The 25,817-nt window shown below is 36.4% G+C and overlaps 1 protein-coding gene across 1 annotated transcript in view; it reads right to left on the reverse strand.

Moving 5' to 3' along the window:
- taf1b (TATA box binding protein (Tbp)-associated factor, RNA polymerase I, B) overlaps window positions 1-25,817 on the reverse strand; it is a 181,575-nt gene that overhangs the window by 30,912 nt on the left and 124,846 nt on the right. The window contains exons 11-13 of the mRNA XM_028796877.2: window positions 25,715-25,758; window positions 22,898-22,988; window positions 9,933-10,003 (exon numbers count right to left, since the gene is read on the reverse strand). Coding sequence (XP_028652710.2) covers window positions 9,933-10,003; window positions 22,898-22,988; window positions 25,715-25,758 — 206 coding nt within the window. The remainder of the gene's footprint in view (window positions 1-9,932; window positions 10,004-22,897; window positions 22,989-25,714; window positions 25,759-25,817) is intronic.

Below are 25,817 nucleotides of genomic sequence, written 5' to 3' on the forward strand. Positions count from 1 at the left end.
CATGGTAACCAAACATCTATAAAATATGATTGATAAAAGCTGCTCGTAAGTAGAGGAAAATAAATTAGTTCACACACATCATGCAAAATAAAGGACACTTAAATTAAAGGGTAGATTTGGTATTTTTCAAGTCAGACTTATTTCTTCAGAAAACATGGTATAGATGCATTTGCCATACAAAAATTGTGTTCTAAAATTAGGCATTTTCTATAAATTTTCAAATATTTTGCCTGCAGTGGTATTTTATAATGCAGAATATGTGGCACAGTGCCCCTCCAGAAAATAAAAGCCTAAAAATGTATCAAATTTGTCTACTTTCAAGTAGCAAAAGTATTGCTACACAAAAACATACCTTCTGTGTTTTGATGCATGTTGGTGACAACAAAAGCAATCTGGAAATGATCATTTTAGCTCATGTTTCTGGTACAATTTTTCTTGAGGTAAGAATGCATTTTCTGTTTGCTTGTGTGATAGAAGGGGAATTCTCACATAAATATGGAAGTAAAACACAACACCAAGCATGTGGCAGGAAACGTTTAATGTGATTTGATCTTTCGAGAGGAAACAACACCCCTTGGGGTGAAAGGTTAGCAGAAGATGACAGGTGGTGTTCTTTTAAAATGGCTGAATCTTATAACATTGGCATTTATTTGCTTAATAATTACATAGTATAACGTGTAATCACAAGACACAGATCAATGCTTGATTACTTTCGTGACTTGAAAAGTGGACATATTTGGTAAGATTTTAAGCTTTTATTTTGTGGTGGTGTTCTGGGCCCATAGCCTTCATTATAAAAGGAAGGACAAGATATTTAACCATTATAGAAAATGCTTAACTTTAGAAAACAATGTTGCATGGCAAATGTTCATCATGTGTATGAAGAAATAACTTCAACTTGAAAAATACTAAACTTATCCTTAAAGGGGTGGAAGAGATGTATGTATGGCAGTATGGCACCAAAATGACACTGCAAAGCTCAGGACATCCTTTCAGACCTGAAAGTGATGACATGGTAAAGAGGAAGTTCTTTAGGGGAAGCTACCAAACCATCACTGCAACCTTAAAGAAACATTTTGTACTTTATGACAGTAACTGACTTCTTTAAAATACAGACTTACGCAAATTGAAGTATGGGGCAAGACAAAACGCTATTTCTCAGAAACAAGAACATTTTTAAGACACCTTCAGAAAATATGTCTATTCGTTTGTTGAGATTTAGGCTGAAAGTTTTGGCCTTAGACACAAACTACAGTATATGTTTGGAGCCAAGGCAGCACATTTCAACACTCCAAGAACACTGGACCAACTGCCGACCATGGTGGTTAGGGTCTCTATCTTCAGTTGGGACAGGGCTGAAATTCCCAAATCCAATCCCATAAGTAAAATGGGACTTCCACCTGCAGCTAAAGTCACTTCAGTACGTGAGCAATTTACCACGATAGTGTTTAGATCTGACAGTGCCATGCTAACTATGTATGTGCCTAAAAAGAAGTAGCCTTTCATTTCAGTCTGTAGCAGCCTGTCTTTTTAGCTGCAGGTGGAAGTCCCATTTTACTTATGGGGCCAAGCAGAGTTGCGTTGTGTTACAGCAGTCTATTAGCTGGCGAAATCGCTGTGAAAAAGCTGTCTGTTGCTACGGTCCTGCCTTTGTCCAATCTGATAGTGGTCATGGGACATTGTATCTTTAATGGCCGGTACAACAAACCGTTCTGAGCAGGCATCAGCCACAGCACTGCTCTTGTGAAATGAATGGAGATAAATGCCATCAACTCAGAAAGGGAGAGGCAAGTTTGTTGTACCATGTGAACGTCACTGAGAGAATAAAACTGAATAATAAAAAAACAAGCGCTACCTTTAACAAGTAGCCAAAATTTACACCGGGTGTTACAGACTCAAATATAATGTATGCTTTTATTATATTGTATAAATAATAATAATAGCAGCTTACTACTCAAAACACAGAGTGCCCGGTCTCGAACCCAGGACCTTTGGGTTATAAGGCAGCAGTTCTTACCTCTGCACCATTTAAGAATATGTTTAAACCCCCTGTCGACTGACATTTGAGCTTAAGTTTTTAACTCATTGACAGCCACATGTAAATCAAATGCTTTTCTTTTTCTTTGGTTATATTATTGAACTAGCAAAATACCCGCGCTTCGCAGCGGAGAAGTAGTGTGTTAAAGAGGTTATGAAAAAAAAAGGAAACATTTTAAAAATAACGTAACATGATTGTGAATGTAATTGTGTTGTCATTGTTATGAGTGTTGCTGTGTTTTATATATATAAAATACACACACACACATATAAACATATATATACATATACATATACACATATATATACATATCTACATATATATATATATATATATATATATATATATACACATATACACATCCACATATCAACATATATATATACACATATATACACACACACACACGCTTTATGGGTGATGATTGTTTTACTCTTTTTATCTTTATTTTATTTTATTGTAGAATCAACTCCTATCTGCGCACAGCAGGGCAGCCGTGGGCGGATGCGTATGGTGTATTCACTCCATGTTATCGTGCATTGCGCTGTCAGTGGTATTTTGATAAAAGAATTTGAACAACATATAAGAAGCGTATAAATTATTAAACAGTAAAACATTAACATTTAAGAAGTAAAGTTACATTAAGTACTACTGCAGTGCCTTCGGGTATACCTCATTTTTTGTTTGCCCATTACATGCTTAAATGTATACATTTTTTGGTGCACCTACTGGAGAACACGCGACATATAACCGAGCGTGAAAGAAGCATGGATTTTAAACACGCGTTGAGTTCATCTGCTGGTCTCCCTCGTGGAATAACTGGTAATGTTTGACTAAAATCTACAGCGAGTAAAACGACATTACCTCCTATTTTTTTTTTTACGATCTCTGAGATCTTGCTTTTTTCGGTTCAAGGCTTCATAAGCTCTTTTATGTTGTATGGTGTACTTATCCCAAACCATCATCTTTGAATGTTGCAAGACTTTCGCCTTGTATGTAGATCGGGGTAATTACATTCATTGCATTCCTAGTCTGAATCACAATCTGATTGTATGAGTGGTTACCTGGCACTGTAGGGTTGCCACCCGTCCTTTAAAATACGGAATCGTGGCGCGTTTGAGAATGAAATTGCGCGTCCCGTTTTGAATCAATACTGGACGGGATTTATCCCGTATTTTTTTTATCATTTTTTTTTTAAAGCAGCGTCTCATGCAAATCATCCCACACGCATTTTATGAAGATGCCTCCTTTCCTACTTTTGATTGGGTAATACTTGATGTCATCGTTAGTTTGATTGGTGTTTTTAACTGTCCAGTGAGGAGGGCGTGTCTTTTAAGTAGAGTCTGCAAAGTGTTGGCACTGAGATGTGGCGTCAGCGCCATAGTTGAAGCCCCTAACGTTGCGGTCAGCAAGTCGGCTAACATCCGCCACGTGCCGTCTTTCAGTTGCGAGAAGCAGATCATAGAATGGTTGAAACTGTTGCCCCTAACGTTGCGCCACGGCGTGTGGTTCGTTTATACCTCGTGTCTTGTCATTAAACTTTTATCTCGCGAATATGTTATTGCAATCCGCAGCGGGAGCGTTTCTATAAACTTAATTTAAACTTACGTTTTACACCGTGGTTTGTTTCCCTTATGAACATGCTTGTATGCTTAACTCGCTCCGTTCTCAATTGTTTAATTAATTTTTTGCTCTTCGCTGTTTGCGGCTCTTCCTCCATTTCCCCCTACTTCGTTCTTTTATCTCGCGAATATGTTATTGCAATCCTTAACGGGAGCGTTTCAATAAACTGATTGAAAATAGTTTTGCATTTACCTTTTTAGTAAAAGGCGAGCTTTTAAGCCTGAGAAATCACCCCGTAAATGCACACGTTTAATTGGACATGTGTTAATATGTATGGTTACACAGTATTAAAAGACAGTGAACAACGTCAGTTACCTTTGTTCCCGCGTTTGATAAAAGGTGAGCTTTTAAGCCTGAGAAATCACCCCGTAAATGCACACGTTTAATTGCACATGTGTTAATATGTATGCTTACACAGTATTAAAAGACAGTCAAAAATTAACGTCATTTACCTTCGTTCCCGCGTGCGACTCGTGCTGTAAATCTCTTCCTTGTTTTTAGTTCACGTGATTACGTAGGAGGCGTGATGACGCGATACGTGACTCCGCCTCCTCCATTACAGTGTATGGACAAAAAATATGTTCCAGTTATGACCATTACGCTTTGAATTTCGAAATGAAACCTGCCTAACTTTTGTAAGTAAGCTGTAAGGAATGAGCCTGCCAAATTTCAGCCTTCCACCTACACGGGAAGTTGGAGAATTAGTGATGAGTGAGTCAGTCAGTCAGTGAGTCAGTCAGTCAGTCAGTGAGGGCTTTGCCTTTTATTATTATAGATAAAAGCACACGTTTATTTGATATTTGGACTAAAGTGTTCACACATTATACACTTCTCGTCATTATTAGTATAACATGGAAAAAGTTTCTGCTTTAGGTATGTGTTCAGCATTTCTTGCATTTCTCGCATTTCCTTTCATCCTACCCAGATCTTTACCGACACGGAACACACATGAAATGCATGTATTCCAAATAATGATATACTGTATTATTTACCCTATACAGCTCCAGGCACATCACACGGAGATAAGAAGCCTTGGCTTTAACTGTGAGAACTTTTTGTCCGCGAGCAGAGCTCCATCATGGCGGGGGAAGATGGGATAGCAGTCTGCTTGCTGTTTGTGCTGATCGACACATTTACAAAACAAAAGATGCTGTGGGCCGGGATTATGAGTTTTTCGTATGCTTCAGAAATTCTAGTGTTAATAACAGCAGTAACACTGCTACCTCGTAAAAAGGAGAACAAGAGTTCAAGTCCTAGGTGTTCCGAGTGGAGTTTGCATGTTTTCCTGTGTGCTCCTGTTTACTCCCTAAAGTCAAAAGACATGTATACTAGATAGACTGATGATGCTAAATTGGACAGGTATGTCTGTGTATTCATTCTGTAATGGACTGGTGCTCTTGCCAAGGATTACTCCCTCCTTGTGCCTGATAGTTCCCTGTGACCCTGAACTGGATATGTGGGTTTACAAGATGGATGGCTGGATGGATTAAAATGCCATTCAGTGAATCAGTCACATTATAACAAAAAAGAATTGTAACAATTCAAAATTTGAGGGTTAACATGTTGTTACATTCAGGTACAAAGTCCATCTTGTATGTGTAATGAGCTTCTGTTAATGTCTCTTAAATCTGATTATTGCAATGGGGCACAAAAGCACACAGCTGCAACAAACCAAACAATAAAAATGCATATAAACTCCCTGCACAGTTGCAGAAGGGCAACCACCTAATGACAGGACTGCAAAATTGGCATTCCAAATAAAGTAAGGAGATGGTACTGCGTGTGTTATGGACAATAAGAAAGATGATGGATATGCAAATTAAATTAAACAAAAAAGTGACACTAGATTTGCATACATAAAACAAAACGAAATACTGTGTAGCTCCGATAATGCATGAAGATGCATTATTCACCAAGTGATAACATGAGGCTCAACCATGAGCTGTACAAAACAGAAAAACAAACAAAAACCTCACAGAACTGCATATGACTATACTATTGTACATTTAGGCATGAACTCCTTGTCATGTGATACATGTTTTTAGGCCTAAGAGCACAAAATAATTAATGCCCAACACTCTCAATGATGTCCTTGCCTATCCTTGGACAATAATGTTACAGTTTAATCTCTCCAGGGTTTATTTGCCTATATATAACATACAGTACATATTTTACCTTTGGAGACTTTTAAAAGTCAAAGCAAAAATGGAACATATAAGTTTCAGATTATTTTACTCAAAACAAGACATCCCATGTGTCTTTTTGTTTTCTCAAGTTGTGTATATATACAATATATTTATACTGAAAAGAAAGGAAAAAACTATTTATCCTCAGGTATGTAATGCTGAGCAGCTGCATTTACAAATAAAATAATAACATTAGAACTGCACCTGAGCAAACAAGGTTAAAATTAAAGCGGGATAGAAAGTACAATCATTGGGGAAATAAGTAAAAGCCACATGTACATACTCCAATTATGTAGTAAACAAATTAAGTTTAGAAATAAATCTATTTTTTACAGTGTGAAAAACATTAAACAATAATTATTTTAAAATGATTCAATCATCCTTACACAGTGGACCTGTAGGTGTTCAACCTGACAGCTAACTAGATGATATACTATTTGTATCGAGAGAAAAAAAAACAAAAAAACATGAACCACTATGACAGCTACATGTTCTTTCCTTCTCAACTGAAACTAAACTTCAGCTGAAGAACATAACCTCTCTCAAAATATTACAGAGTGTCTCTGTGAAAACAGCATGGGAAAGGCCCGTCAGCAGCAGAGACTAAAGAGTGCAAGAGGTGCAACAGCATGTACTGGTACAAAGCCAAATAGACCCTACTAATACACTAGGCGTGCTAATAACAGAGGCACAGTTTATAAAGTAATACACCTGATGGATCCTAAAATAAATGTGTGATTACACAATTAAATCTGGAGCCCAATACAAGATTGTCCAAGGACTGTAGTTTAAAATAATTATTAAATACATTCTTAAATACAGTATATATATTTTCTTCTCTGTGTTATATATTCAAGGTTCAGTACCTTTATTCTGGTAATATGACATTAATTCAAAGTGTCTTACAATAGACAAATTCAATAAACTGCCATTTTTGTCAGCATAAATTGCTTTTCCCATGCAAGTGATTACTCAAACAGAGAACCAAATGTGCAAAGGATGCTATTTTAAACAGGTAAGGAATAACCAAAAGATTATGTCAGTGCATATTTAATAGGTGAATGGGCAATAGTAAAGATTTGAACTTGTAATGGTCACTGAAGAATCACATTTATAAGGAGTGTTCAGACTTTCACAGACAGTGTTAAAGGGTTATCACTTCAGCAGCAGCTTGGATATTCATGAAAGTGGCGGATGACAGAGGCTACAGTCAGTGACCTCACAGTGGAGTACCACAGTGGTATCAGGGCACACATACTTGTTATATGGCATGGGGTGTGATTTCACTGCACACATATCCAGAGCAAAGGTAAAACTCATGTAAACACTACTGTAGGAAATAACTAAAAACATTTTGAAGCTGACCCATACAAAGACTCTGTTTATACAACAATTACAGATTATTGAGAAAATATTATTTTAATCATACAAAATGTAAATGCAATATTTTTCAAGATACAGTATAAAGTAATACTTTTTTTTCTTTTTTAGAAAACTGGTTCTAACCTAAATCCACGGTAGTATACAAAACTTCTTCTATAAACTATTTTTATAGGAAAGGGAATGCAGTGATCTACAGTATTGCTGATATACAAATGAGATCCAATTAGGTCCTGTTCTAGATTTACACTTCATTTTGCTCATCATAGTGCCTTTCATAGAACGATCTATGAGAAAGTGATACATAAAAAAAAATCTATAAAGCTTTCACACAGCAACTTAACATAAAAAGATTAAAATTGTGGTCCATATTTTGCATTTTACTATGGTGATTTTCAAAGACAGATCTGCCAAACTGAAGTATAAAATTATCTGTGTTTATATTTTGCAGCATCTCTGACAAAGAACCTAAGGAAAACATATATAGGTAATTTTTTTTATTTTAATACAGTGCTTTGTATATAGAGATTACAAAAGTGCCATATAGTACAATTAATTTATCTAATGCCATTCACAGAACAAACTAATATAAATTTCTATAGTAGTGCATTATTTATTATTTATTTTCCCCTCACAGAGAGTTCTATCACAAGTTCTTGCATAATGTGATTGACTTTTACCTCATACAACAATATTCATCTTTATCAGTAAGTAATGTGCACCAAAATCAAATTTTGCATTTCATTGTTTAACCAGCCAGTGCTCACTTTTAGGCACCATGCCATAGGGTGGCCCTTTTTTTTTTTTTTTAAAAACAAAAAAAACAATTATTGTAATTTATGTTATTAATTATTGATGTGAAGATTTGGCTTCTGGCTTGTTATACATTTTTGAATGAATTTTTAAATTAAATTGAAGACAGGCTGCTGTCAACTCAGACTCAAGCCTCTACCCATCTCAACTGCCTTTCAAGCGAACTGTGAACTGGAGAGATGTTACATGCACTGCGATCATTACCTCCTAAACAGCTCTGTCACACCCCATGAGAGGAGCTACTCATCTGAAGACAGAAAGGGTGAAGATATGGAGCAAGGTCAAAAGTAAGATGGAAAGGATTCAGACCTGGTCTGACTACATATAATGAGAAATGTTTGATTTCCTTTATATAAGTTGTATTAACTGTTACATTTCAGAGCGTGTTACGGCAAGTTCAGATAATATGTCATTTTGGGCCTAAACTCCTTATTTCAGATGCTATTTTAATGTTGCATGGGTTACATCAGAGTCAGTGGAAAAGAAGGAGGGCAACGGGAGATTTATGTTAATGAGCAATGGTGAAAAAGGGAGCACGGTACAGTTAAAACTAAGCACATATCGAGACTTAATTTGCAGACTTAATTCTCCCACATTACAGGCCAGGGAGAAAATTTACATGACCCTGGAGACTACAAACTAGACCTGCTCTATTCAAATTTTAATGCCATTAAATATATAACTGTGGTACAATTTAAGCAGGTCTGACCTCATCTTACTGCCACCAACAAGCCTACTATTGACAACAGAAGCTCTCTCATATTATCCAAACTAGACATAGTAGTTGGAGTGTGGGTGGTGTATATTTTTATATTGTGGCGGACAGCCAGGGCCCCTGCCTGGCTGGGACACCCCTTCAGTATATGTTCAAGGGGAGCAACCACGGACTTTTCATACCTCCCCCTGGACACTAGATGGCAACCCCCCTGGGTTAGAGTGGTGCCACGGTTTCCCGCAGGGCTCCATGAGAATTGGAGTTTGGTGCAGCCCTTTTGGGTCCCGCAGGCGCTGCCAGGGAGTGCTGCAGGTGGGACTCCTGAGCCTTTATGGGCAGTGTTTTCGCCACACCTGGAAGTGCAGCCAGAACTCGGCAATGAAGCACCTGGAGCCAGCAGCCACCACTCCGGGAGCCTGAGTCAGGAGGAGGACAACACTTGTCGGGAGGATTGGTGGTGAAAAGAGTTGGTGTGACTTTGTTGTGCTTGTGTGACAGAACTGTGTACTGCCTGTGGAACACAGGGAAGACGTGCCCCACAGGTGAAGAAGAATAAAAGTTTATTTGTTGATTTTACACGTGCCTCCGTGTCCGGTCGGGCATGAATATAGTGCCTTTTACTATATATATTATATATACACACACACACACACACACACACACACACACACACACACACACACACACACACATACATACATACATACATACATACATACATACATATATATATATATATATATAAAATTATAAAGTTCCTCTAATCTAATCTGAACTCTGCCTCTGGAGGAGGAAACTCTCCAAAGCCTGGATAAAGGAGGAGGGTAGGGTGTGGAGTTATCAAATCCACCCTATAAAACACTCCTTGCAACAAAAACATCAAGTGAATCTCAACGAGCTCTAGTCAACAGCCTGGTTTTGTTAACTTGGCATGGGATGAAACAAAAGCCATTGCAGCTGCTGACCAGGCTCAACAACAATCACTTGGTGCCCAATGTGATGCCTGGTGCAGAAGGAACTAAGTCTAAGTAAGTAATCTAATCTTATGGAAGACATATGTATTTAAAACCTATGTACTAGGGTTTTAAATACATGTTATATGGCAAACCTTTGGAGGATGTAATTTATTTTGCACAAACTGTAACTAAATATTAACAAAGGTGTATTTATTACTTACGTCTTTTTTTGAGGATTAAATATTTCTGTTTCGGTATATAGTAAAAAGGTTTTTCCAGTTTCCAAGATTTCCTGCAGTGGGAAAAAAAAAACATTCACATTTTACCATCTAAATAATATGTAAGACTATACATTTAAAAGGCCAACTGATGACAAAATAATTTTGTTATAAATGATTCAGCACAATAGGGTGTTTATCACATGAGCCAAACCTGGAACAGGATGTCAGGCTACTTCAGGATACACTCATGCACAAACCAATTTAGAAATGCTGATTGTAATTTAACATGCACATGCTTGCCATCTTTAATCTGTGCAACAGACAAAAGTATACAGTTAACACAAGGTTGTGTGTATGAGCACACCTTTGATTGCTTTCATTAAACATTTGTCATTTATCCATTACTTTTTACTCCATATAATTGTTTCTTATTTATAATTTGTAATTATAATTTATAATTTTTCATCTACCCAAACTCTGGGTCACATTACAAATTTGTTGTAATTCCTTCACCTTTTCCCCGTTTTAAAAACTGTGACACCTGCAGTTAATTTACTGAATGTTGTTAAAGGGATCAGACTATCCACTGCCAACTGCCAAAATGATTTATATATACAAACATAAATGTTTTGAACTACACCACCTGTTTTACCAATTCAGAAATGGCATAATGAACTCAGACTCTGACAGGACTCAATTGTGTTTTTGTTTTTTTTTTGGGGTAACAGTAATTCAGAACTGATAAAACATGTGCATTGCAATATACTGGCATCATATCGAGCTAGTTTCTACTTTTCTGTCTATTGTTCTCAAGATAATTGTCACATATATATACCAGAAAATATCTGCTTATTTATTGCATTTATTTTTTATATTAAAAAAAAATTCCAAGTATTTCAAAACTCAGGACTGCTGCAATTTTTGTCAACATTCAGTTAGTCTATGTAATGATTTTTCCAAAAGGAGAAAGACAACCTGGCAGGGATATAAAGTCACCAAACACAATAATGCAAAACAGTGGTCAGTTAGGCAGGGGTCATTATAAGTTTTCAAAAACAGACCAAGCACCAAACCAAACTGTCAAATAAATTTCCAAGTTTATAAAAAAGTAGTTAGCAGAACTTTATACTAAAAATCTTTGGTTTCAAATGGCCTTTTAGCCTCCATGACGGTAGGTCTGTCCTTTGAAACGTGAGCTGAAGATCAGACACTATCACATGGGCACTGTCATGTTTTATAGTGGCAACTTAATGATGTCACATGATTCTGTGTCATATGACTAAGGACAAGTGCCACTGCTATAAACAATATGTTCACACCAAAGGTAACCAAAGCACAACATGATGGCGTGAAAACATCACAAATTAACAATACAGAGTAGCAATTAATAATAATACTGATAGTATCAAAATAAAAAGTCAAAACACAAAACAATAATTGAAAGACTTTCTGTTCTTCTATTTGAATATGTACAAGCAAACAGAAGTAACAAAAATTCAAATAATTACAGTTTTGGTAATAAAATGGACAATTTCACACCAAATAAATAAAATGATGGTTGGATGCTCACCATTTCGGCTGTCAGCCTTCATCTACACCTGATCATATTCAAGTTTATTGTGGACACATGAAGAGTAAGCATCTGAAACCGTTTTTTTTGTCCTTTTATTTTGCAGTATGGGATTAACCTTACCCTATAGTATTTGTTCCTTATGCAAATAAGCATTTATGTAACCCTTCACCAATTTCTTACTAGCAATTTACTTTATTTTCTTAAAAACATCCAAAACATAGTATAGTACAAGTATCATCATAACAATGTAATTTAAGCCCCCTACATAACAATTTGTTAAATTAAAAATATTGAAAACAGTACCTAAAAATAAATCATTCTGCCAAACAATTTGAAAGCTTTATAAATAATAAATGTTATGTTATTTTACATTTTGCAGCAACTTGGAGTAAACTTATTCCTACTGAATAATACAATTGATTTTGAAGAAAATTACAATACTTCAAGTTCTGAGAAAAAAGACAAAGGGTCAAATCTGTGGCAGGTGAGGCCTCCCATTATAAACTTGGCTTGCACACTCAACATTAATATGCAGGAGTGCTGAACAGGTTTTTGAAAATGTAATCAAGGTTTTTGTGTCTTTAAATTCTATAGCATTTCTGTAATTTTAACAATTCAAGAACAAGACATACTGGAGGCAAATACATTGCAGAGGGGCCAGGAACACAACAAATTTTTCATAACTTACTGAACACATTAACAGCTGTAAAAGTTCTGAGAAACAGTCAAATTTGTTTATTGCCTCCATACTTCTGTGTGAGCAAGGAGGACTCGGATGGGCTACAAATAGACTGACATATTCCCTCCAATTTTAGTTTTAAATTCAGGTAAACAAAAATGGGATAATAAATTTGCAACCACTTCAGAGCTATATCAGAATACTTGATATTGAGAGGAAAAAAAACACACTTATTAAAGAATGTTAACACATACTGGGGTGATGATATTTTGCAGGGTCATTGGCAATTCCTACTTCTGTAAGAATTTCTCAAATGTATACTGATTTAAAAAAGTACATGGATATAACAATGCAGGCATTTTTTATCATTCCACAGCCTTAAGCTACAGAGCAACCCAACTCTGAAATAATCTATCTGGTAATGTACAGCAAGAGCTGAACATTTTTGTTGTTGGTGCTTTTATAGCTGTTCATATTGTACTAAAACAAGTAACTTTTTTACTCTACTTAGATCATTAACCATTACTAACCACTCTCTTTTCTATTTGGCTGGGGTATGTGGACTCAATTCAATTCTAATTTAATTACATTAGCCTGCAGTTTTGGAATGGAATCAACGCCGGGCTGTAGCATACTGTGTAATGCCCACAAAAACGCAAGGAATATCGCCCCCTGAAGTTTATCTTCCCTGGGAAGAGCATATACTTTTCCTGAAATTTAAGGAATTACACCTGAATCAGGTAATTCGTCAAAGTTGACATAGCCTTTAAGTGGAGAGTGGTTTTAAGAACTAATGATTTAGTGCGTTTAGTATAGTATACTCTATTGACTCAAATGGGGCAGATTATGTTTGAAAAATAAATATATTAAATAGTCAATAGCAATATGATTTTGTCAAATCAAAAAGCATCAGTGCACTACACTGACATGTAACAGCTACACCACTTTATTAAGCACAGGCGGGGCTTTTCTATTGTATGTTTTATAAGCAGTCTTCTAAAATGCGTTTTAATGCTTCTTCATAAAACCTGCATGCAACAAGTTGAAAAATGGATTGATTTACTCAGTCTCAGGTTTACCCATTTAAAAAAAGGCAGCATATTAAACAAAAGCACTTAATAGTTATATTTTCATAAAAGGTATATAACTGCTGTCACTTGGCAGTTAACAGTCTTTCTAGGCAGGTGCACACTTCTGATGTTTTATTGACATCTGACTCTATAGTTTTCTTAAAAAAAAATCAATTTGCCAGAGTATTAAGATATTTTGCCTAAATACCTAAAAGCAGTAATTTGTAAACCACCGTACTTTTTGAATTGTTTTTTTAAGAGCCATTTAAAGTATACTGTAATATAGTTTTATTGATCCACTGTCACAATTGCACAATCTAAACATCCTTTCTCTCACAGCCTACATGCATGAAGTTGAATTATCTGGTGGTCCTAAGTTGTCCCAGTATGACAGTACAGATTTATGCACAAGCGTGTTCCAAAATATACAAGGCTACATCAACAGTAAGTTTGTACTTTAGAGCTAAATTTTTAAATCTATTCCTAGACAAAGCCAATCCCAACCACAGCACTAAAATTAAGTTGTGAGCCACAAAGTATTAAGTTGAATCCCATGAGTATGCATGCCTTTCATTCCCACTTTTCACTAAGTGCTATCAGGACACACTCCACCTTCCCAAAACCCAGTCCCAGGAAAGCTAGATAAAAGGAAAGATTTATTTAAGGTTGATGAGCAGCCATTCTAGACTTACATGGTATTCTAAATGTCAAAGAACCAATACTATGGGGTGCTGTCATGATGTAGCCTGAAATTCACTTAAATCATATAAAACCTGTCTTTTTAAAATATGATGGAATGTGTGGACATCTTCTAGTAAAAGTAATGCTATTCATTTCAACATGTATCAAACAAACTGGCCTTAAATTGGTACTTTAACACATTTAAGCATATATCAGTTTTTAAGCATCATTTTAATACCTTTGAAAAGAATGACACTAAACTTTTTTCTACACTACAACATTTGTTAATTTAAATGTAACTGCCAAAAGATGTTTTACTCTGCCCAAGTTATTTATCAACTTATTCATGTATTAGTTGTCTATTTTTAAATGTGATAGAAATAAAGAAGTGGATGTTTGGAGGTAGTAACTGGCTATTTATGACTACATAAAGTGTAGTGTAGTTAAAGGGTTTCAAATTACTGGAAAATTTGTAGGAACATCATGTGAGGAATACACCTTGTGTTATATGGCCCAGTGACAATGTATAAATATAATAATGTTATAAACACATTGAGGACTTTGAAAATATATTTAACAAAGTGTTATTCTGGTAGCATTCTAATAATCATTGAACTTATGTTTAAGACTAAGTAAAAACATGTTTATCACTTACTATAAAAATAACAATCTAATATATGAAGCTAAATATGTGTTGGTGTGTGTGTGTTTGCCCAGAATACAAATTTACCCTGCTGAACTTGTCTTCGGCACATCTTGTACAGATTCCTTATTTTTTACAGAGGAAGATAATAGGCCCCACCCAGGACAGTGTTGGTCACTCATGTAATACCCTATTATATTAACAATAAATGCTGCATTTAAATTAAATGCTGCTAGATTAAGCTGTCGTCTAAATGCAGGTTCAATTGCTTATTTATGTGTTACAAATTTAAAACAGACTTTAGCACTCTACTGAACTTTGAACTGTAACTATTATTATATGTGACAGCTTCATTTCACATTTCCTTGGCATATAAAGATATGCTTCTCCTTTGGTTTTAGACTATTGCCAAAACCACTGTTACAAATTTTAGGATTATTTAAATTTTATACATGATGTGTTTGGCTCATTTTTGTTAATTTCATGATGACATAAAACACTGAAGAAATAAAATAAGGGTAACTACAGATATGGTTTCAGTGACCAGTTTTGTTAAATTTTAGACAATAAAAAGAACATCATCGCTTAGATTATTTCATATGTCAGGAAATTCTGACATACATCTCTCATAGACCAGTGCAACAAATTTTCTTTTTTTCATTTCAATTTCTGATTATTAGTTTATTTCTGCTTGGAGTTTGTTCAGAGTAGAATCTGTAGAAATGATTGAATTAGAGCTAAAATAGAAATAGTAAGCATCTAAAAAGATCTCAGTGTGTAAGCATGGCAGGGGAGTAGGCATATTGTGGAGAAACAAAGTAAGCCCTGAGAGAAAGGTCATTGAATCTCCTAAGCAGACTGAGAAATGGCCGTGATGAGACCAAGCACCATGGTAATTACTGTTTATCACTGCTTAGTTACACACAGATAAAACAAAAACTAGACAGAGCTGTACAACAGCTGACTTGCCAACATACTGTAGTTAAAGAATGATAGCCAAACTGAAGAACAACAATTTGCATATGACAACACTCCACTTACAAGGAAAAAAGCATGCAACAATTCTGTGAGACATATACGGTATACTGGGCCTCTTATGTAATTTTATTTAAATGTAAACTAGAAGAGAGTTATGCGGGTGCAGTTCTTCACAGTAGATTGGAAAAATGCCCAGATTAAAATGGAAATCATTAGGACTAGACAATGAGAGACCTACAGGTGGGCAAAAACGTTGCTGGTCAAATGGGAGAGCAATTGGTCTCAATAGTCATTAAAAACCTCTTTCCTAACTATTATAAGTACCAACATACATAACAGAATTTTTTTTTTTATTTAAAAAGCTTGGAAGGAGTTTTGCATGCCACCATCTTAAACAGGCATGTTTGATGTGTGATGACACAAATCATGTGACTAGCAAAAGACACAGAAACCACACAGAACATGGCCGCAGCCTTTCAAAAATCAATGTTAAAATGACCACAAAATAAGTGAACGATGAAATAAATAATAACATGAAAAATAACATTTATAAAATGAAACAGAACTATATTGCAAACAACAAAATTAATATATGAGTTCCCTAAATGATTATGACCGTTATGTAAAAGAGACACATCAAAAACAAAATCAATCTGTGATTCCATAATGTTTAAATTAGGGTATTTGGTCAATTTATAAAGAGAGACCCTTGAGGGTGTTAAGCAGAGAAGGCTACCCTGTTTAAACAATACTCTCTTAAACAGGAATCTTCCCACTCCAAATCTTATATTCAGAAAGATGGCATTTAAAGCCAAATGTTTCATGATGTTCAGTGGAGAGACTGATAGAGAGATTACACAAGTGCTTTAATGAAAGGGGCTAAACTAAACAAAAAGGGCACTACAAAATGAAAGATGGTCCATTATTTTGGGGACCATTTTTAAATGTAAATTTAAATGTGGATCTGCACTAAAGATACTGAGAGAGAGAAAAAGATACCATGTGAGTGCTTTACAGAAGGTGGCTGTAGTATGGAAGAAATGCATTGCAGCAGTGTTCTGATGAATCTCTGGTATAGGATGGGTGTGAATAAGGAGGATTTAATAAAGAATACTTCAGCAATAAATACAGAGAGGCAGCATGCAAATGTTGTAATGAAAGGCTTCCCTGCATAAAAGAGGTACAGATCCAGACCGATCAGCGATAGGTGAAAATCCGTGATAAAGAAAGACCATATAAATAAACATTTTATTTTATAGTTTAAGCTTTAAAATACCCCTCCCACACTCTTTAAACAAATGAAAACTTATTAAAACACACTTTGTAAACATGTATGATATGTGGATGTTGGGCCAAGGATATGAGTAACATCTCTCTATTATAAAAAAAAAAAAAAAAAAACATCTTGGCAGGGAGACAAGGCGTGATCTTCTCGGAAGACAATTTGACGTCTCGCAAGAGTCATTTTAATGTCACGCAAGACAAGGCAGTGAGACAAAAGGACAGCTGCTCTACAGGCTTTTAAATGATCGATGTGCAGAACGACAAATAGAACACGCATCTTGGCAGAAGCAGCACAAAACCAGTACCTGATCCGTCCGCTTCTCCTTAGCCTGCGTTCAGCTCCCCCACTTCACAACGCGAGCGGGAGAGATGCGAAGTGGCAGGAGCATAATGCGCCTCCAGCAGGGTTGAGCAAAGCGAACAAGACCAGATCATCTTGGAGAGACACTTTGACAACACGCGAGACTAAGTTTTGCAACCTTAGGAAGCAAAACCTGTGAGACAGTGACTTTTGCACGTCACGCCCTACTTACAAACAATTTAAAACAAGTTCACGGACATTTACTTAGCAGTTGTTGGAATGCTTTTGGCAGACACACTTCAGGTGCTCCCAGCTCTTAAAACAACTATAAGCAGAACACGCAGCTCGCCAGCAGATGATCCGAGCACATCTCCTTAGCGTGTGTTCAGCCCTCCCCCTTCAGAACGCTACCGGCAGAGACGCGAAGTGGCAAAAAGGACAGCTGCTGTACAGGCTTGTAAATAATCAACGTGCAGAGTGACAAGCAGAACATGTACCTTGTCAGAAGCAGCACAAAGCCAGCAGCTGATCTGTCCACTTCTCCTTAGCGTGTGTTCAACCCTCACCCCCCCCATTCCCCCCCCCCCTTTATAACGCTAACGGAAGCGACGCGAAGTGGCAAAGGGGCAGCTGTGGTACAGGCTTTTAAATGATTGATGCACAGCAGCAGCAAGACAGCAGCATTCAGATCCCCCCCTTCACAATGCGAGCAGCGTTATAAGTCCCAAGAGTTGGAGATTTAACCACGCCCTGGGCAGGAAATAAAGGACAAATATTGTATTTACAAAAGATTTAAAGTAAAGATGAAAATAATGCATATGTAACAATTCTCATGAAAACAACAATCTCTTTAAATTGTTATTCCGGTAAACCAAACACGGGGGTAGGTGAGCTAAGTTAGCAGGGGTTGGAGCCCCCTAGTAATAATAATAATAAATCTGCAATGTAGCGTGGGCTGAACCACGATATAGCTGGGGATCACTGTACTTCAAAATAGAATGTGCCCTAGTCCTGGTAGACTGCACTCAAATGTACCTTTAATGATTTAGACAAGACTGTGAGAATAAGAGATAGACAGAGAAAGACAAGGTAAAGACTTTTAAGAAGGGATTGCACTATGTAAAAAATGTCCCCTGTGATTTTGAAAAGCTTTGCTTAAATTCATACATTAACATGTCTTCTATCATTGCTCCCCTTGACATAAAATAAAATGATGTCACTAGTGCAGAGATGGATTAGTATCGAAGGTAGCATAAGAACAAGGACCTCAAATATAAAATCTTGCTTAATTTCTAAGCTAAATTTTTGTTTACTCTCAAAAGGTAAAAACAGAATAAGAACAAAATAAAAAAAAAATCAAATTTATAAAATGGTATGATAAATATAAATCTCAAATCAACTTAAAACTATGTACTCGTGAAGGGCTTTTAGTTATGCCCTGTTAGCACCCACCAATAACCATATATGGCTTAAAAATGTCTTTTTAAAATATTCATCCATATAAATTTGGCCAAGGTCCCTCAGTGACCTGTTTACTACAAACCACAGGAGAAAAGAGAAAATGAAACTTGAGTGAATGTGAACTTGAGATATTATTGATAGAAGTAAAGAACTCCAAAAATGTATTTTTCCTGGTCTCCCTGCAGGAGTCACAAACAAAAGAAAAAAACAACAGTGGGAGTAGTAGAGTGGAGAGAGCATTTGAAATGTGCCAACATGCAGCAGACATAAAAGGAAACACAGCACTAACTAATGGAGGCTGTATTTGCAAAACTGTGAGATATTTAGAAACTGTTATTGAACTACTTTAAAAAAGAAAAACATTTTGCCAAGTAAATTTCATGTTGCAATATATACAAGTCTCTTTACATTTGAAGCGCTCTTTGAATTGCCATTGTGTTGATTTCCTGACAGACATGGCCTGGGTCATCCATACTTTCATCTCAGGTTGCAGAGGTAATCCGTGTTTTTGAGCTACGTTGTGCAGTACTGTACAAGACAGGGCAATGCCTTTGAGGGGCTGTACAGCAGTGTGCCAAGCACAAATCTAAAAACACTGCTATGTACCATTTAATGTGCAGGAGTGCCTTTTATAATATCTCCTCTCTTGTGGTGTTTGTAGGTTGGTTAGTGATGTTAGGAACAAGGCTATGAGGTGACACCTACTAACACCTAAAAGAAAGATTACACAAGTTGTTCTGTGCATTGATGATATAACTGGCAATGGCAACGTTAGCTTATTTGTAGGGTTTAGCCAACAGCAGGCAATGCAATGAGTGAATTTTCAGGGATCATGATGATTTTTCTAGCTGATGATGAGGATGATGCCTGGCTTATAAGCTGATTTATGTTTTCTAGAGTTGTCCTTTTGGAGCTGTGTGCTGAGATGTAGCCTGCAGAGACCAGGAAGCAGAAATCTTTCAATTCTGTTCCATTTGTGGTTCTAACAACCATAGGGTATTTGGAGATACCATCGGAAGAAGCCAGTCTGCTACAGCAACAACTACTCACCGAGTATTACAGCCATCAGAGCGACCAGAGCAATAAAAGGTGTATCCACCCACAGAGATCTGGCCAATCCTCGGGCTGCGCACTTTGGAGAGTGCCGCCACTGAAATGTGGAGTTTATGCAGCTCCTCCAACAGCAGAGGAAGATGATCATCTTGCCGGAGAAACAAGACGTTCCATGCGCATGAGGTCGCTGGAAAGGGGTGTGTGGCGCTCCCGATATCTATGCAAAAGGACGAAGGTCTAAGTCTTTAGAGTCCTGGTGCTTCCTGTCTTGCTATATGGTTGCGAGACATGGCCGCTATCCAGTGACCCGAGACGAAGACTGGACTCCTTTGGTACTGTGTCTCTCTGGAAAATCCTTGGGTACCGTTGGTTTGACTTTGTGTCGAATGAGCAGTTGCTCATGGAGTCCCGAATGAGGCACATTACCTGCATTGTGAGGGAGCGTCAGTTATGGCACTATGTCCATGTGGCATGTTTCCCTGAGGGTGATCCAGCTCGTAAGATCCTCATTGTTGGGGACCCGAGTGGCTGGACCAGGCCAAGGGGTCACCCATGTAACACCTGGCTGTGACAGACAGAGGGTCATTTCCGGAGGGTGGGACTGGATTGCGTGTCTGCCTGGGGGGCTGCCAACCGGGATCCCGAGTTGTTTCGTCATGTAGTGGGTGCAGCAACGCACTGTTCCAGTGCATGCTCCCCAACTTGACTTGACTTGATATTTGGCAAATGGAGCTTTTCAGCTTGAACTAGGTGACCTGTCAGGAATCTCGCAGTCATCCCTGAGCTGCTTCATGCCATCTGTATGGGATGGTAGAAATAAGATGCAACCCAGACACATTCAATTTCCTTACAGTCAGGGTTCACAGGCTGAGATCAAAAGGCAATTTGCAACAGTTACTGATTAGGGTACAGTTACAAAATGAATTTGCTGCTGTAAACAGGAAGCACTTTATATGTAAATTATGCTTTTTGATTTCTTCAATACCATTCGGCCATCCCTGTTAAAGAGTAAGCTCAAACATATGCAGGTGGGTGCAGGTATGGTGTCCTGGATAATGAACTAACTGTCAGGCAGTCCGCAGTTTGAGAGACTCAAAGATCGTGCTTCTGATATGGATGTGAGCAACACTGGAGCACCACAAGAAACTGTCCCGTCTCCTTTTCTTTTCACTCTGTACACTTTAGACTATAAATGTAACGCAAGGTTATCTCACTTGCAGAAATTCTCAGATGATTCTGCACTTATGGGGTGAATTGATAAAGGGGATGACACAGAGTGTAGGAATCAGGTGGAGAACTTCATTTCTTGGTGCAAAGAAGATTGTCTGCATCTTAACATCAGCAAAACCAAACAAACTGGTTACTGACTTTTGCTGCACCAAAGAGCCTCTATATAGATGTTGAGGCAGCACACTCCTACAAGTACTTGCGGATCCATATCAATGATAGGTTGAACTGGTCTCATAACACAGAGGAACTATATACTGTATAAGAAAGGGCAGCACACCCTCTTTTTCCTAATAGACCACGTTCCATTAAAGTGAGTAGTGACATCTTTCATATCTTCTACAACTCTGTGATTTCAATCAATTTTCTGTGCTGTAGTGTGCTGGACTGTTAATTAAAAGGGCATGTTCAGTTATAGGGTGTACTCTGGACCCTCTGGAGGTAGAAGCAAAGGAGAGAATTAAAACAAAAGTGACTGCCATTATGAACAATGCTGCAAATTCTTTCTCTGACAAATTAACACTGAGTACATTCAGCCAACAAATTATTCAGATGAGGTGTGTCAGGAAATGCTACTGGGGTTCCTTTATACCAACAGCAATATGCTAGCATAATGCCTTACTATGACTGCCAAGTCAGAAGTTTTCTTTCTCTTAAAATTTTCTTTCTTTTTAGTGACTCTAGCATGTGTTCCGACCATATAGTGTGTGTGTGTATATATATATATATATATATATATATATATATATATATGTATTTATCTATCTATTTATGTATGCATGTATGTATGTATTTATTTATTTATTTATAGAGCTGATAATACTGTAACAATACACAAGCAGGAAGCCTGACCTGATTCCTGACAAGATGCATGCAAACAGTTTACTCAGAGTACAGCTGAAAGAAACTACATCTCCCCACTAGAGATGCTGAGGGGTGAAGATTGGGGATGAAAACAGAGAGCCAAGCAGAAATGGTATGCTTTTTCATTTGTATTGTTGTAGTGCCATGAGCTTGGCAGTGTGTGGGACAATGACTTTCTCTGCCATACAAGAGCTCAACAGAGCCTGTAGGAAAGTGACATATGAGGCTTTCACCAGATGCCGTGACTTTGAAGCAGGAAGCTGAATCTGCAAGTCACATCATGAAAAAGTAAGGACCAAAGTGAAGGTGTCTGCCATAGCCATAACAATGGAAGAGTTGTAAATTGTTACTGGTTGCATTACTGTTACTTTGAAATAAACAAGTGTGTTTTCTGCACAACAAACAATCAGAGCAGCTTTGTTCCTCTTCCCTGGTAAGATGCCTTACACCATTCAGCTAATATGTAATGCTTAAATGTGTCTGACTAATGTAGTTGACACTGAAGCTGAACCCATGATTCCATTCTTTAATCAAATAGTAGTGTGGGAAGCAGACTTCAGGGTCAAGCTGTGTGTGAGGGTTGGTTTCTTGGCAATGCTGCCATTGGAAGTTATATCATGCAACGCACAGCACACCTTTTTTATAGAAAAAATAGATAGGTTACACACCTAAATAATCAGATTGGGATCAGACCAACGCATGTAATTCTCCACTCTACACACTGTCAAGTAAGAGAACCAGCTGCCATGGTGCAACATCTGTGGCTTTGTCTCAGGCGCTGACGTCTGAGGTTCAGTCCCCACAAGGCGAAGCAAAAGTGCATACACAAGATGAGCCCCAATTAGGGCGAAACACGTGTCATGTAATCTTTGCATTACTTGGCAGGTACTATATATAAAATATATATTTTAATTAAAAAAGAAACCTTCTGTATTTAAATGTAAGGTGTCTAAACTAGGCACTTAGTCTTTCAAAAATCACAGTCATTAGCAACAGGTGAGTAGAATGCGAGCTTCATGATCTAGCATAAAAGTGAGTAGACCATACTAGGTTCTCTGCGTAACAATACCATGGGGAGAATGGCAAAAACAAGATGCTTTAGCTAAAAGGTTTTCTTGGCTATAAGAAAACAAAAGTAAACCTGTACATACCTGGCTATTTTTTCTTTTTCTTTTTGTTTTGCCTCCTCCAAGGCCTGTGACATTGTTTCATACCACTTTTGGAAACTGAAACACTGTACACCTAGAGAATAAAAAAAAAAAAAAAAAAAAATTTGGCCACAATTATGGTCCAGACTTTTTCTTTAATGACAACATTTATGAAAGTGTTCTCATATTCTCCTAGTCTGCTGTCTCCACTGCTTCATACATATGCAGTAATTAAATGCCCTCTATACAGATATAGTGTGTGTACAATGCAAATATGATTTAGAAAGAAAGGAAAAAATGTCTCTTTACATCTATACACAATTCATTTTGAGCCTACTTGAGAAAATAATATTTTAAAAAAATGTATTTAATACCCATTCTCATGTATGTTACATTTAAAGTACTGCATTCTCTTGTGGAGACTGCTCCCAAGTCCTAGTATTGAATCATTCTGAGTGGATATTCAATGAAGCCTTCACTGCATGCATTCCTTTTCAAATGGAATTTCACTTAACTATTTTGTGCTGCTTTGCATGCATGTGTGTAACTAGGTTTATTTTTGAAAGCTTTATTTCCAAAATTGTCTTTTTCTATAATAAGTAAACATTAATCAGATAAAGTGTTTCATACAACTATAATGGAAAATAAAAAGTATTATTTGACATAATATTAAAAGATATTAAATAAAGCTTTTTTTCTTTTGCATACTCTAATCTTATGAGCTGTTTTGTACTGATAGCAAATTGTTCATATTTTCATTCTATTCTATAACTGAACTTGTTTATGAGGAGTACAATATGTGGTTTCTTTGCATATTAAGTATGACATAATCAGCAAAGACATAACTTTAGATCTTATATTATTTTCTGAAGAACTAGTAGAAAGATAATTACATAATAGAACAAACATGCACCTATTTCTTTAGTAAATAATGTCACTACTTGTTAACTTCCTTGCATTTTCAAACCTACTTAATCCAATGTAACTCTCATTAACAGATTTACCCTTTTTTCCTTTGCTTTTTCAGTCTGACCCAAGATCTGATTACTTTTATATTATACTTTAAAGCAGTGTATAATGGAGTAAAGCACCTGTGTCCTGTTGACCACAGGCAACAATAGTTTCACAATAAAAGCTTTTTCCTTAATAGGCAACAGCTATTAACAGTTCTTGAATGGGTGGATGAAATAAGCAAAACAAAAAAGCTCATGAGCAAATACGGAATTCAATCTGGCAAATCTAGTGAAACCAAGCAGCTGCTTTAATAAGGGATGGTGAATTAAATGGAATTCAGCAAAGTCTTAAAAAAAGGATTTACAAAACACTGGAATGGACTGCACATTCCAAAAGCAATTCATCCCAAACTATAACACGGTAGTAGTGTATTTTTTAGCCATAATGACTAATTCATAATAGCAATCATTAAATACATAATTATTTTTTTGTAATATACACATGTAAAACAGTTTACATGAAGTTCATAAGGTAAAATAACTGAATCAAACCAAAAAAAAAATCAGCAACACACAAAGACTGAGAAGCCAACAAAAATTATTCCAAATGTAAGATATAAAATATTCCACGATGTCTTAAAGAATCCGATGGACATAGCTAAAGATGCGTTTATCTCTTTCAGATTTGACAATGACAACATTCATGAGTCCACCTTAAAAATGCTGACTGAAACTGATGAGAAAACAAGGTGGTTATCTGTTCTCCAAAAAGAACATTACTTTCTACTTCCTAGTTAGAATTTTCCACATTTCAAAATTCATCTAAAGTTCTATAGAAAAATGTCCTATGGAAAGAAGAGATCAAAATGGGTATTTCTGCATAAATAAATAATGATAAAAATTGATTGAAAATAAATGTTGCATTCCAATAAAAAAAAAACATTGTCATTGTATCACAATAGGGAGCTGCTTTACAGCATCAGTATCTGAACATTGGAAACTACTAAAAGAATTATTATATCAGCTAATTCTACTGTAGAATGTAATGATAAACATTTTTGAGGACCAAGGTTACCATAATGCAAGTTATACAGCATAATATTAATCCTTAAAGGACACAAGTAAAACTAGTGAAGTGTGTAAAGCAGAAGTAATTTCTCATTTTGGAAAAGGAGAACCAAAATCCTGACCTCAGACTAACTAAACTGTTGTCGTGTTTGGAAGCAAGCAATATATACCAGCCAGCCAAAAGAAATATATAGAGTGTATCGAGTGAAAATATTTCTATAACATGAATGCATTAAAATGCTTCCAAACCAATGTGTGTTATTAATCAACAGTTACAGGAGCATTTGGTTAACATCATTGCTGGTAAAGTTGGGTGACACTAATTACTAAACATACCATTTCATATCAATTCATGTTGGTATAATAAAAGACTGCAATCATTAAGACTTAGGTGAATATCACATATTTCAGGCTATCGAAGGAATACAGATAATTTTAAAAGGTTCATAAAACAATCAGAATTAATGCCCAATTTGAAAGCTGTCATACGAGAAAAAGTCTAAAGTAACATCTTAACCAAAGCATGTCATTTGGTGGTTTATATTACAGTTCAATTAAGGCTGAAGCTGTTTACTAAGTTTATTCAATTAAATTTAACGTAAATAAATTTTAAGCAATTATTCTTAGTAGCAGCACACAGGTATTAACAGGAAAAATGTTTTTGTTCCAAAAATTAAAGAATGAGTATTATACACCCAGATGCTTGATGATAGTTTATCAAATGAGGAGGTAGATAAACTTTTCTAGTGTAAAATAGATTAACAAGTATTACTTGTCAAGAAAATATAATGTAATCTACCTTTTGTTTTCATATTACACGTCTCTGCCTCCTCAGATAAACACCTACAAAGAAGATCAAAATGCAAAAGGAAAAAGTTACTTTGACATATTGTCAAAATAAA

Source organism: Erpetoichthys calabaricus, chromosome 3 (genome assembly GCF_900747795.2).
Source record: "Erpetoichthys calabaricus chromosome 3, fErpCal1.3, whole genome shotgun sequence".
Lineage (NCBI taxonomy): Eukaryota > Metazoa > Chordata > Cladistia > Polypteriformes > Polypteridae > Erpetoichthys > Erpetoichthys calabaricus.